General features: G+C 38.7%; 1 protein-coding gene across 1 annotated transcript; it reads left to right on the top strand.

Annotated features, from left to right (window-relative positions):
* Positions 1 to 973: 973 nt before the first annotated feature.
* On the top strand, positions 974 to 5,202 carry LOC114291081 (bark storage protein A). The gene is made up of 6 exons (XM_028235111.2): positions 974 to 1,268; positions 1,711 to 1,778; positions 2,692 to 2,847; positions 2,957 to 3,166; positions 4,356 to 4,535; positions 4,833 to 5,202. Exons 1-6 carry the CDS (start codon positions 1,022 to 1,024, stop codon positions 5,004 to 5,006), a joined length of 1,035 nt encoding a protein of 344 aa, XP_028090912.2. The 5' UTR covers positions 974 to 1,021; the 3' UTR covers positions 5,007 to 5,202.
* The last annotated feature ends 7,360 nt before the right edge of the window (positions 5,203 to 12,562 follow it).

Below are 12,562 nucleotides of genomic sequence, written 5' to 3'. Positions count from 1 at the left end.
AAGGAGTTCGTGCGACTTGTGCGGACACGCTCATGCATATGACAAAAATTTTGTTTTTATATTTTAAATTTTAAAATAACATTATTTTCATTTTTTTTATTACAAAATTTATGTTTTTAGAATCAATAAAAAAAATCAAACAAGACCAAATAAATATATAAAATATTGAATAAAAATATAAAAAAATTAGATAAAAATTAATAATAATTTTTTGGCGAAACAACTGTATGAAATATTATTGTGCGAAACTGAGAAAATTCTTAATTTTAAAATTGAAAAAAATTGAGAAAATTCTCAATTTCATGCGGTTAAAAAAAAGTAATATTTTATTTTTATAAAATTTTATATTTGATATTGATCTTGTTTGATTGATCTGTGTATAATTGGATTCTGTTGAGAAAGACAGCCTCAAATAATTTTACAAAATCTGGCTTGTCACTAAATTCGCATTTAATAAAATAGTAATATTACAAACTCAAAAAAATTATTCAGAAATTATCTAGAATTATCTGATTCAAACTTATTGCCTCAAATAATTCTACAAGATCTGACTTGTCACTAAATTCCCATTTAAATAATTAGTAATATTACAAAGTCAAAAAAAGAAAAATACTCAAAAATTACCAAAATTATCTGATTCAAATTTATTTTACATACAAACTTACACTATACAAATTCAATCTTAACCACATACTCTAATTCGGGATAAATTATGAGTAATTAGTTATCATTCATAGAATTATTGTTAATCAATAAACCAAGGGACTCTAGCCTAGTTGGCTAGCCCTTTGGCCACTAAGTCTCTCCTAAGTGGAATGAGAAGATAAGATTTTATTGCAAAAGTGTATGGGTGCGTGTGTCAATTCTCCTATGTGCTACTATAACAACTAACCACTGACTTTTGCTGATAAAATTTTTTTTTTATTGTTATTCAATATATGTGGTCCAGATTAATAGCCGACAATTCTGACCGAAAGCTGCTTCAAATACATTAGCATTTTTCATTGAGCTCAACCAAACCATGGCTAGAGCACAGGCCATACCATGTTTGATGGGAGTACTGGTTTTGAATCTCCTGATCTCCTCACTAGTTTTTCCTTTGTCAGCTACACCACTTAAAAGGAGAAAAAGTCTGAATACTATTAGGTACCTCAATCGCAAAGGGCCATATCTTGGTCTCATCACAGTCTACCCACCTGAAGAAAAAGCATTCTTTGCAACAAAGGCCTTTAAACTTGACCCAATACACCCTTTTGTGGATCTCACAGGTATATATATACAGAAAAATACTTTGAACCCCCAATGGGGGTGACCCCCACCACCCCCCACTGATTTTTGATTGGATGAATTTTATTTTTTTTTATTTTTTTGACCTTGCCCTCGCCCTCACAGCCCCCCACGTGGAGGTGGGGGTGCTGGGGGTCAACCCCCACTTGGCGTTCCCAGCAGGGCTCATATATATATATATATATACTAGTGGCGGATGCAAACACAATTGGTGTGCAGCTTTTTGAACGGTTTGCAAATGAGAAATATGAGTTGGTTTTGAAAACTAATTAGTAGTCATTTACTGAACGTGACATGTTTATTCATACAGTTAACAATTCCATGGACCTTTTTGGAAGTCGAAATTGTGTGAGAAAGTGTCAAAACAAGTTACGAGGTGATAATTGATGGATACTGGTGTTTTTTTTTTTTTTCTTTTGGCAGGCAGACGATTCCGGGTGGGGAAGTTACATGGGAAGAAGGTCATCTATGTGAGATGTGGGGTTGGAATGGTACACTGTACTTCTGTCTCTAGCTCGCTTTGGATGTTTACAAGAGTATTTATCATGAATTAATCAAATTCATTGAAAATCAAAATTGTCTCTACCAGCCAATTCAAATCAATGTGAAAAATTCGAAATTAGTTTCTCATCAATCCTTTTCACCTATGTAACTCTGTAACTTCATGTGCTTATTTTTGTAAATTTGGCAGCTGTGTGGTAGAAAGGAGTTCATTTGGGAAGGGGAACAAAATTCATGTAGTTGGAATCAAGGATTCCTTGAGTTTTGCATAACTCAATGATGCTTCTCATGGAGTATAACTTTGTAAGAGATTATCTAGTAGGTCCGACCTATAGCATGTTGTGTGCCCGTTCAATAGTAGGGGGACACATGATAAGATGGTTATGAATCTCCCTATTAATTGTTAGGTGATAGGTCAGACCTACTAGATATAGATGATCAACTTGTCATCTGAAACATGGTATCCCTGAATTCAACCAACTCATGCTAGGAATGACTGACCAAGAAAGTTTGCTCAAACAAATATATGCTCCATTGTTGTACAACAGATTAAACCTAGAAAAATGCTTGGGAGCACTAATTAGTGCTCCCACTAATTAGGTGGCAGTGGGTCCCGCCATTAATGATGTGATGTTTTGGTCTTGGAGTTGTGTTTTTTTTTTTTTTTTTACTTTTTTAATGCATTAGTGCTATTAGTGGTGATGTTTTTAGTGGGATGAATCATTGTTGTTAAACCTACTGCCAACAACCCTAACACCTATACAAGATAGCTTGCTGGATTTAATTCCTTGGCAAAAGGCATCTTGCAAACAGGCCAGTGGAACAACATTCTTTCTTCTTGAAGATGATTTTAGAAATATGTCAATGTCTACACCAACTTAAATGGGTAATGGTCTCATGCAGATGAATGCAGCTGCAACAACACAACAAATGTTGGATCTGTTCGACATAGCAGGAATTGTACATTTTGGCATAGCCGGCAATGTGAACAATTCCATGTCAATCGGAGATGTCACCATCCCAAAACAATTTGCCCACACTGGCATTTGGGATTGGCTGGTACTATGAAGCTCATTACATTTCTTCATCATCCCACTGTTTTTCTTTTTAATTAAGCTTTTTGTAATGACCGATTGATTACCCATATATGAGACTTCATTCTGTGCAGAAACTGAATGGAACATTGGGAACTAATGATGTTGCTGACTTAAATATTGGAAGCTACAATGTACCTAAAATGCAAGGGATTAATCTTTTGGGACAAATTGGATATAGCTACGAGGAATTCTTCTCCGAGTCAGGGAAGCCTGATACTAGTCAACCTTTGCTTTGGTTCCAGATAACCCGGAAATGGCTTCAGTTTGCTGCTAGTTTGGAGGCAAGACATCCTTACCAATTATTATTTTAATTTTTTAGATAGTTTTATTTCTATATTTATTCTTTCTTCTTAATTGGATTTTCTTCGCTATTTTAGTACTTTTTGAAGGTGGCGGGTTGAATAGAAAACCCTTCTTAATGAGTAAGGATGAAATAATGAAGTGCAATTTTTTAGAAGGATTTGTGTTGTGGGCACAACTTGTGAGAATAGACTATTTTTTTTGTGAGTTCTGCAACGTAGGTCCGTTTGATTAGAGCGAAAAGTATGATGAAAAGCAAAAATAATAGAAAGTGAAGTGGAAGCAGCGGAAGCAAGGAAATGCTGTGTATAGTAGAGTTTTCTAAAATTAATTTCACTTTTACATTCTAATATTATATTTGGTTTAAGTTTTTAAATCATGATTCCAAATCAATTTCAAAATACATTTTAAAAACATGCTTGGTAAAAACGATAATTTTTTAATTTTTGGTCTACCTGATCGTTCGGCCGGTTAACTGGAACAGTACTCTTTTTCTTTTTTTTTTTTTTTTTGCAATTGCCAAACGCCACCTGCTATTTGGAAAAAAAAAAATTATATTTGTTTTCGATATTTTTTAAATATAGAAATTATTTTTTTAGACTAAAATGACAAATTATTTTTTTGAATTGAATTTTAAAAAAAGTTTGGTTTTGAGTTTTGAATAGAATTTTCAATAAAGTTTTGAGTTGTACATTTGGTTACGAGTTATTAGTTTTTCAATTAAGTTTTGCAAACTCTTTTCAACTCGTAACTAAATAACTTTTCTCATTTTATATGCCACATCAAAAATTCAAAACTCTTTTTAAAACTCATAATCAAATAATTTTTTTCTTTTCAAATCATAATTTCAAAACTCACAAACTCAAAATATAACTTTATTTTCAAATTATTATTTTAAAATTCTACCAAACACTACCTCATTCTCTGGTGTGCATTTGGTTAAAATGAAAATTTTGAAAGTTACAACAGTTTGTTACTCATGAGAAAAATAAGAAATTTAACTTTTTTGCATTTCTCACCATACTCATGCTCAACAAACATGGAAAAAGTTCCATTTTTTTGAATTTCACACTTTCCATTGCTTTGCGTTCACCGTAACCAAGCTCAGCCTATATGAAGCCCCCATTATTTTTTCCTAAAGTTTGCAAGTCCTAAGTTGTGTTACTGCAGGGGATGGAACTAGAACAATGTGTGAACTCAAGTGTGTGCCTTCCTCAAAAGCCCAAACTAGTAGTTGGACTCCGGGGCTCAACCGCCAACATTTTTGTGGACAATGCAGCATACAGGGACTTCCTCTTCAATACTTTTCAAGTTTCATCAGTTGACATGGAGAGTGCAGCTGTAGTGATGGTAAATGCTTCTTAATTTCCTACTTATTGGTTAATCACTCTCTAAATCTTCTTAATTTTTACTACTTCCTATTGTATATGTAGTTCAGAATATGTCAGTTTAAGCAAAGCATCATTAAGTTGGCATTTCAGGAATCCACTGGTACTAATTTGTCTAAGACATTGTTAGCCACTTCAGTGTGATAATCTGACATATTCTGAACAACATAATTCAAAAAATTACATCACTAAAAAGAAAGGAAGAAGAAGTTGATTTATGGGCAAATATAACAATTGGGTTACATTGGTGGTTTAACAGACAAGCAAGTCAAATGGGTATCCAGTGATTGTCATCAGAGGACTATCTGACTTAGCAGGAGGACAACAAAGGCAGAACTCAATTGATATATTTGGGCCTCTTGCTGCTCTCAATGCTGCCAAAGCTGTCATTCAATTTGTCAAAAATTACCATAAAATGCCTTCCCAATTCTAAGAAAAACATATATGGATTTTCTATATATTGGAATTGTTGTGTTGCAAATTTATTTATAAGAATAACAAAGTCAAAAGCAGGTGAATGGAGAAATATCTATGGTGTGCACCCAGAAGAAAGGCACATTCTTAGAAATGCCATGCCACTTTGTGGCGTTAGTTATAAGATTTTATAGTAAAAGTTATGAATGAGCAAATATATGGTGTATATCCCTAAAGTGAATATTGCGAATGTGGGATTTCAAATGAAATCTAAACCCCAAAATCTCAAGTCTAATCAATAAAAGAAAAAAATAATAATTGCGTACCTGACGTCATTGATAGAGGTAAGTAGTAGACTTTTTAGTGGTTATTGTTTTCCGCTCCAAAACCCTGCTCTTGTTTGCTCTCACACACCGATGGGAAAATATGAGATGAAGGCTAGGGTTGGAGTGAGGACCTTAACCACATATTTATAAAGCCCTAATTCCATATTAGCCCATCATAAATAATGAAATTACAAGTAGGCCTAACTAAAGTTCGACTTTTGGTAATATGCATCTGCATCCTGTACAATAACAGGTGTCACAGCTTCATTATTTTCAATATTTATTATAGGAATATCAATACTTTCCTCTTCAAACAAAATATTATTGGATTGTAAACTCCCACTACTTTTTAGCATTCTCAATAATTTAGACATTATTCATCTGAATAATGGTATTACTGAATGGGCAATAAAACTTAAAACCCCTTAACCTTTTCCAAGTATCCAAGCAACTATAGTTCTTGAGTCCAATTTTCTTTAATTTGGCTCATAAAGCTGAACTTTAGTTAGACAACCCCAGACATGAAAACACCTAATATTAGGTCTCTTTCCAGTCTATAATCCATATTGGTTTTAGCTACTGCCTTACTATATGCTCGGATAAGAATGTAAACTGCAATCTTTAAGGCCTCTTCCCAAAAGAAACTCTGTCAAAGAAGAATGATTTATCATACTTCTATCCATATCTTTTAGGATCCAATTTCGCTTCTCGGCTACACCATTTTGACACAGGGTCCTAGATATGTTGTACTGAGGAACGATGCCATATTCCTTTAAGTATCTCGCAAATACCCTGGACGTTATTCACCTAATCCATCAGATCTACCATAGTATTCACCACCATGATCAAATATAACGTCTTTAATTTTCTTACCAATTTTTTTTTCAACATCAATTTTAAATGCCTTGAATACATCTAGTACTTGTGATTTTTTATGTATTAAGTATAGATACCCATAATAAGAACAATGATCTATGAATGTGATAAAATACTATTGACCATTCCAAGAAACCGTATGGAATGGATCTCAAATGTCAATATAAATCACTTTTAAGACGTTTGAACTCTTGTTGGTACCTAACTTCCTTATGTTTGTTTGTTTCTTCTTTATACATTCATTACAAATTTTAAAATTTGTAAAATTAAGAGGACCAAGAACTCCACTTGACACAAGCTTTTCAATTCTCTATCAAGAGAAATGGTAAGTGCCTCTCCCATGACCTCTTAAAGTCAAGAACACAACCCCGAAACATATCCTCAAGGATCTGAATGGTACGCTTTGACTGCCCGTCAGTCTAGTGCCCAAAGCATTCTGTAGGCTCTGCCACAACTGAGTCATAAAGTGCGGATCTCTATCCGAAACAATAGTCCCAAGGAGCCCATGTAGTCGAACAATGTCCCTAACGTCAAGGTCGGCAAAAAAATCTACCGAGTCACTTGTGTGCATAGGTACAAAGTATGTCGACTTAGCCAATCGATCAACTATCACCCAAATGACATCATTACCCCGTTGAATCCTCAAAAGGGCCACAACAAAATCCATCGTGACATGCTCCCACTTCCACTCGGCTATAGGTAAGGGTTGCAACAAACTCGTTGGCCTTTGATGCTCAGCCTTCACTTGTTGACAAGTAAGGCATCTCGATACAAACACGGCTATATCCTTCTTTATCCCCTTCCACTAAAACTGGCGGCTATAATGATCCCGATTGTCCCTTTACTGTTCTGTTGTACTCCGGACTCGGTTCCGTGGAGTTGGTAGTTGTATCTATCTTGTTGTCATCCTTTAATTCCATTTGTTTGAGTTTTAGGATGTGTTGGGTTGTTTCGAACAGGTGGGTTGAACCTTGGTCTAAAATCTTGTTGCCAGGTTTTTGGTCGTTCCGCTCGAGCGGGCCTTGTTGCGCTCGAGCGGATATTGCACACTCCCAGTATTTCGTGTCCCTGCAAAACTTTTGCAGGTGTGATTTTTACGCTCGAGCGGGTTTCTTTACGCTCGAGCGGTCGCGCTCGAGCGGGTAATACTTTTTGGTATAAGTTCTGGGAGGGAGAAATCTACGCTCGAGCGGACTGGTTTTCGCGCTCGAGCGGATGTACTTTATTCTTGTGTCTTAGCGCTCGAGCGGGCCTTCTTGTGCTCGAGCGTACCTAGTTTTTTTGTTCTTGACGCTTGAGCGTTGTGTTCTCCGCTCGAGCGGGAATGTCGTATATCAGTTGGCAGCTGGGCATTTTAAAATCACTTTTTACATTCTCTCTCTCTCTCTCTCTCTCTCTCTCACTTTCTAAAAAGATATTTTGAGAGCTCATCTCTCTAGAAACTCCCTTCTTTCTAGGGTTTGATCTAGATAGAGTGCCTCCTTTCCCTTCGGCCTTTGTAAGAGTTGTGTTGATCGTCAAGGGCGTCGTTTTGATCCGAAAGGTTTGGAGTTTGGAGCATTTTGGTTTTGGTCTCTTCTCCGTTTGAGCTCTAACTTCGAGGTAGGGATATCCTACTCCTTCTCATGAGTTTTGTCTTTGAATTTTAGCATTTTGATGAGTTGGGGGTTGTTGGGAAATTTTGAGAAAGTTTGGGCCTTTTGTGTAATTTTACAAAAGTTGGGGTTTTGTTTATATAAACTTATATGCATGTTTGGCATAGAGAAATGAGATCAATATTGGATTATTGGTGAAAATAGAACCATAGGGTTGTGATGTTAATTATGGGAAATGCTCTAATTACATTGATAAATTAATTGGTATAATTAATTTGAAGAAAAGAGGAATTAAAGTGAGAATGTTGAAATTGGATGTGTATGGGAATAAAGGGTGTAGTTAGATTCGGTCATCGCTCACCTAGTTGAAATGTTGATTATATATCCATTTGGGGCATTTATTTTCAGTATAGAAATAACTGCTTTGGGCTATCGGTGGAGGATAGTCTTGATTGTTGTAGACACTGCATGATGATTAGGCAAACTAAAACTAATCGATTGAGTATGCTATTGAATATAGCGACTGGAATAATACATTAATTCTATGTATTGATTGATTGTATATGATCTATGTTTATATACATGTGTTGTGTGGGAGGAGATAGGGGATGTACTCCACAGTTTAGGGAAAGATAGGGGATGGACCTCTAAACCGGATTTTGTGTGACATTGATACAACGCTACAATGTGTATCAAGTGTTGATTATGGAAGTGTTTGAATTGATTTGATATAGCACTAAAATGTATATCGTTATCAATTGTGAAGTATAGAAGTGATTCTATGTTATGTTGATACAGCACCGAAATGTGTATCTTTCGCAAAGTGTGGGAATGGTTTATGTGTTATTGATACAGCATTAAAATGTGTATCCCTCATAAATCTCGAAAGTGTTTTAAAGATGAGTCTAAAACCTCGTTAAGTTATTTGGCTAGGTGTTGAGCCTTGTTTTCAAACTCAAAGTTGGAAAGACATGGGAAATGAAATGTAACATGGACTTAATGTCATGAAACCGAAATGTAATGTATGTGGATGTAGCTGTGTTGACCATCTATCAACTGCTAATCTTTTAGTCATTGTTCATAGCTGGTTTAGTATATTTCTACTGGGCTGTGGCTCACCCTTTATGGGACATCATTTTCAGGTACAGGTAGCATGCCACCTCCAAGGACATAGCTTGGGAGGCTAGAGGCAAACAGACTACTTTGTTATTTGCTTTCTTTTGATGTATTACATGTAAATTCAAGCCAAGGGCTTAATATGTATTGAGTTAGCACTCTTCTTTTGTAACCAAGTGTTAACTTGGAAAGCTGTAAGCCCGTAGGGCATTTGCTTTTGTTGTTAACATGTAATACTTTTGTAAAGAACTACTCTGATGAATAGAAGAATATTTATCTTTTATACCAATGCATGTCTAAGTTGACGGGTTTTAATGTTATTATTTTGAGGGCATTACAACTTGGTATTAGAGCGTACAGGGTTCGAATACTTTGGGTACGTGGGAAGTGATTAGTATCACAATGGGTTTGTCTCGCTTATTAGAGACTTTTGTGTGTCATTATGTGTTTATTTTATAACATGTTTATGTGACTACTTGGGTATGGGATTTAGTTTCTAGGATGTTGATTGGATCCTTGGATTTCTATGAGTCTTGTTAGAAAAGCACTTGATCAATGCTGTTTCTAACCGGAGCTCTAGTAACGCCTCGAGACTATCATTTTCCGGAAATGAAATTCGTAAGTGCTTATGTGATTATGTGCTTATGTGTAGTGAATTACAGTTGTCCATGCATTAGGACGTGAGTGTTATAGCTTCGGCACATTTGTGAATGTGCTAATGGTCTTGGTTACCTTTATTAGGATGTCAGGACGAGGACGTGGTAGGCGTGGCAGGCGTGGTAGGCAGGAGATGCCTTTACCGGATGATGTTCCGGCACAGCAGGAGGGGGTTGGCCAGGCCAATGTGGCCGAGCCAGCAGGTCAGGAGGCTATGGGCGCTTTAGCCCGAGGGATAGACGATGCTTTAAGGGAGTCTGTGAGTATTTTTCGAGCTGAGAATCCAGTCCAAGCTCCAGTTCAGGCCCAGGTTGTTGAGGTAGGGCCTTTCTTCTTGAAAAGAGAGTTCTTCCGGTCTAACCCAGACGGGTTTATTGGGGATCCGAAGGAGCCACTGAAGGCTGACGAGTGGTTAGAGCAAATAAGTAAGACGTTCGAGATGCTTGGCATCGAGGATGGAGCGTTGAAAGTGACCTTGGCATCCTTCCAGCTTAAAAGGGGTGTGGGTCAATGGTGGAAATGCATGAGGGGCCGTATTACTGGCACGTGGGAGGCATTTGTGGAGGCCTTTCAGGAGAAGTATTTGTCTCCAGTAGTCAGGGAGAAGTTGAGAGACCAGTTCTGTCAGCTTTTGCAGTTGAGTTCTTTAGTAGCTGAGTATGAGGCTGCTTTTACTAGCTTGTCCAGGTTCGCACCTGAACTTGTGGCGTTCGAGGAACGCCGCTGTATTGAGTTCGAGAAGAGGTTGAGGCACGGCCTCAAGATAAGGGTTGGAGGTTCAATGATCCGAGACTATGGGCGCTTGGTTGACGCTGCAGCCCATATGGAAATCATAATGCAGGAAGAGGAGGGACAGAGAGGCTCCAAGAGGAGCCAGGATGGTCAGGGTAATGGCAGGAGACAGAGGAATGCTAACCCTCAGCAGTCTCAGGGAGGTGTTGCTAGATCAACCTTTCCGGTGGCGAGTGCAGGCTCGGAAAGATGTAATTAGGGAGATTTCACCTGTTACAAGTGTGGTCAGTTGGGCCACAAGGCTTCAGTTTGCCCACAGAGGGGAGGAGGTCAGAGAGCTGCTTCATCTTCAACTAGACCGCAAAGCCAGAGTCAGGGCAAGGGTCAGCTCTTGTCTTCTTATCAGTGTGGTCAGCCTGGGCACCTGAAAAGGTTTTGCCCACAGTTGAGTGCCACTTCGGGCGTGTCTGGTTCTAGGCAGATGCAGGGTTTTCAGCTAGCTCAGTCTGTGCAGGCCTCGAGGGCCAATCCAGGAGCTTCGTCGTCCCAGTCAGTGCAGCAGTCGTGTGCTCCAAGGGGTGAGCAGTTGGATCAGGGGCCTACAGGGCGCGTGTATGCTGTTACCGCGCAGGACCTAGTACCGGCTCCATCAGTAGTGAGAGGTACCTTTCTGTTTTGCAACTCGGTTGCTAGTGTATTGATTGATACAGGTGCATCTCATTCTTTTGTATCTGCTGCATTTGCATCTGTTTTGGAATTGGAGTTGGCACAGTTAGCATCTCCTATATGTGTAGTATCGCCTGTTGGTGGTGAGTTGATCTTGAAACAAGGTGTTAGAGGTTGTGATATAGAGGTCGCTGATCATAGGCTTCATTTTCCTTTTGTTGTCATGTCCATGAAGGGTTTCGATGTTATTTTGGGTATGGACTGGCTATCGTCATACCGAGCTGTTATTGATTGCTACTGCCAGAGGGTCACAGTATGTACCTTGAGCGGGGAGTTTTTTAATTTCTTGGGAGATCGGGTTGGTAGTGTGTTGCCACCGATATATGATCCGCGAGGGCGGAATAAGTTTAGTGGTCTACTTGCTAGCTTTATAGTGGTGAGTGTAATGAGACCCAGATTGTATTACCGAGGGTGGTTTGTGAGTATTCGGATGCTTTTTTCGAGGATCTCGTTAGTTTGCCACCTCACCGAGAGATAGAGTTCTCTATTGATTTAGTGCCCGGCACAGCGCCGATTTCTATGGCACCTTATCGTTTTGCCCTAGCCGAGTTGAGTGAGTTAAAGATTCAGCTCCAGGAATTGCTAGATAAGGGTTTTGTTCACCCTAGTGTTTCGCCGTGGGGAGCACCAGCCCTCTTCGCTAAGAAGAAAGGTGGTGCCTTGAGATTGTGTATCGACTACCGAAAGTTGAATCGAGCTACGGTTAAGAATAAGTACCCTATGCCCCGTATAGATGATTTGTTCGACCAGTTGAAAGGTTCCCGTTGTTTCTCTAAGATAGACTTGAGATCGGGTTACCACCAGTTGAGGGTCAGGGAGGAGGATATTCCGAAGACGGCATTCCGTACGCGGTATGGCCATTATGAGCTTCTGGTGATGCCATTCGGGCTTACCAATGCACCAGCAGTCTTTATGGACTTGATGAACTGGATCTTCCAGGAATTCTTGGATCGATTTGTAGTCGTTTTCGTGGACGACATTCTTATCTATTCGCCTTCTGAGGAGGAGCACGAGGAACACTTGAAAGTGGTGCTTGAGTTGCTTAGAGCCCATAGGTTGTATGCCAAGTTTGGGAAGTGTGAGTTCTGGCTAGGAGAGGTCAAATTCTTAGGCCATGTGGTATCCGGGGAAGGGGTGTCTGTTGATTCATCCAAGGTAGAGGCAGTGCAAGATTGGGCACAGCCTAAAAGTGTGTTTGAGATCTGCAGTTTTCTGGGATTAGTTGGGTATTACCGCCGGTTTGTGAAAGATTTCTCCAGGCTAGCTTCGCTGTTGACTAGATTGACGCGAAAAGGGGTCAAGTTTGTATGGAGTGAGACTTGCGAAAAGTCATTCCAAGAGTTGAAGGTTAAATTGACCACCGCTCCGATTTTGATTATTCCGAAGAGAGGGTTGGGTTACGCGGTTTATTGTGATGCCTCACGAGAGGGTTTGGGTTGTGTGTTGATGCAAGAGGGAAAAATGGTAGCTTATGGCTCACGTCAGTTGAAAATACATGAGAAAAATTACCCTACACACGACCTAGAGTTAGCAGCAGTGATCTTCGC

The sequence above is a fragment of the Camellia sinensis genome, chromosome 8 (genome assembly GCF_055761805.1).
Source record: "Camellia sinensis isolate YWXY chromosome 8, ASM5576180v1, whole genome shotgun sequence".
Taxonomy (NCBI): Eukaryota; Viridiplantae; Streptophyta; class Magnoliopsida; order Ericales; family Theaceae; genus Camellia; species Camellia sinensis.
The sequence above is the reverse complement of the archived record's forward strand: the minus strand, read 5'-3'. Positions and strand labels throughout refer to the sequence as shown.

What these genes read in the sequence shown, in the direction of transcription:
- LOC114291081 (XM_028235111.2), top strand. Translation starts at nt 1,022, where the DNA reads ATGGCTAGAGCACAGGCCATACCATGTTTGATGGGAGTACTGGTTTTG. An exon ending in CTGGCATTTGGGATTGGCTG is followed by an intron (nt 2,848 to 2,956) that starts GTACTATGAAGC and finishes CATTCTGTGCAG; the next exon opens with AAACTGAATGGAACATTGGG. An exon ending in AGTTTGCTGCTAGTTTGGAG is followed by an intron (nt 3,167 to 4,355) that starts GCAAGACATCCT and finishes GTGTTACTGCAG; the next exon opens with GGGATGGAACTAGAACAATG.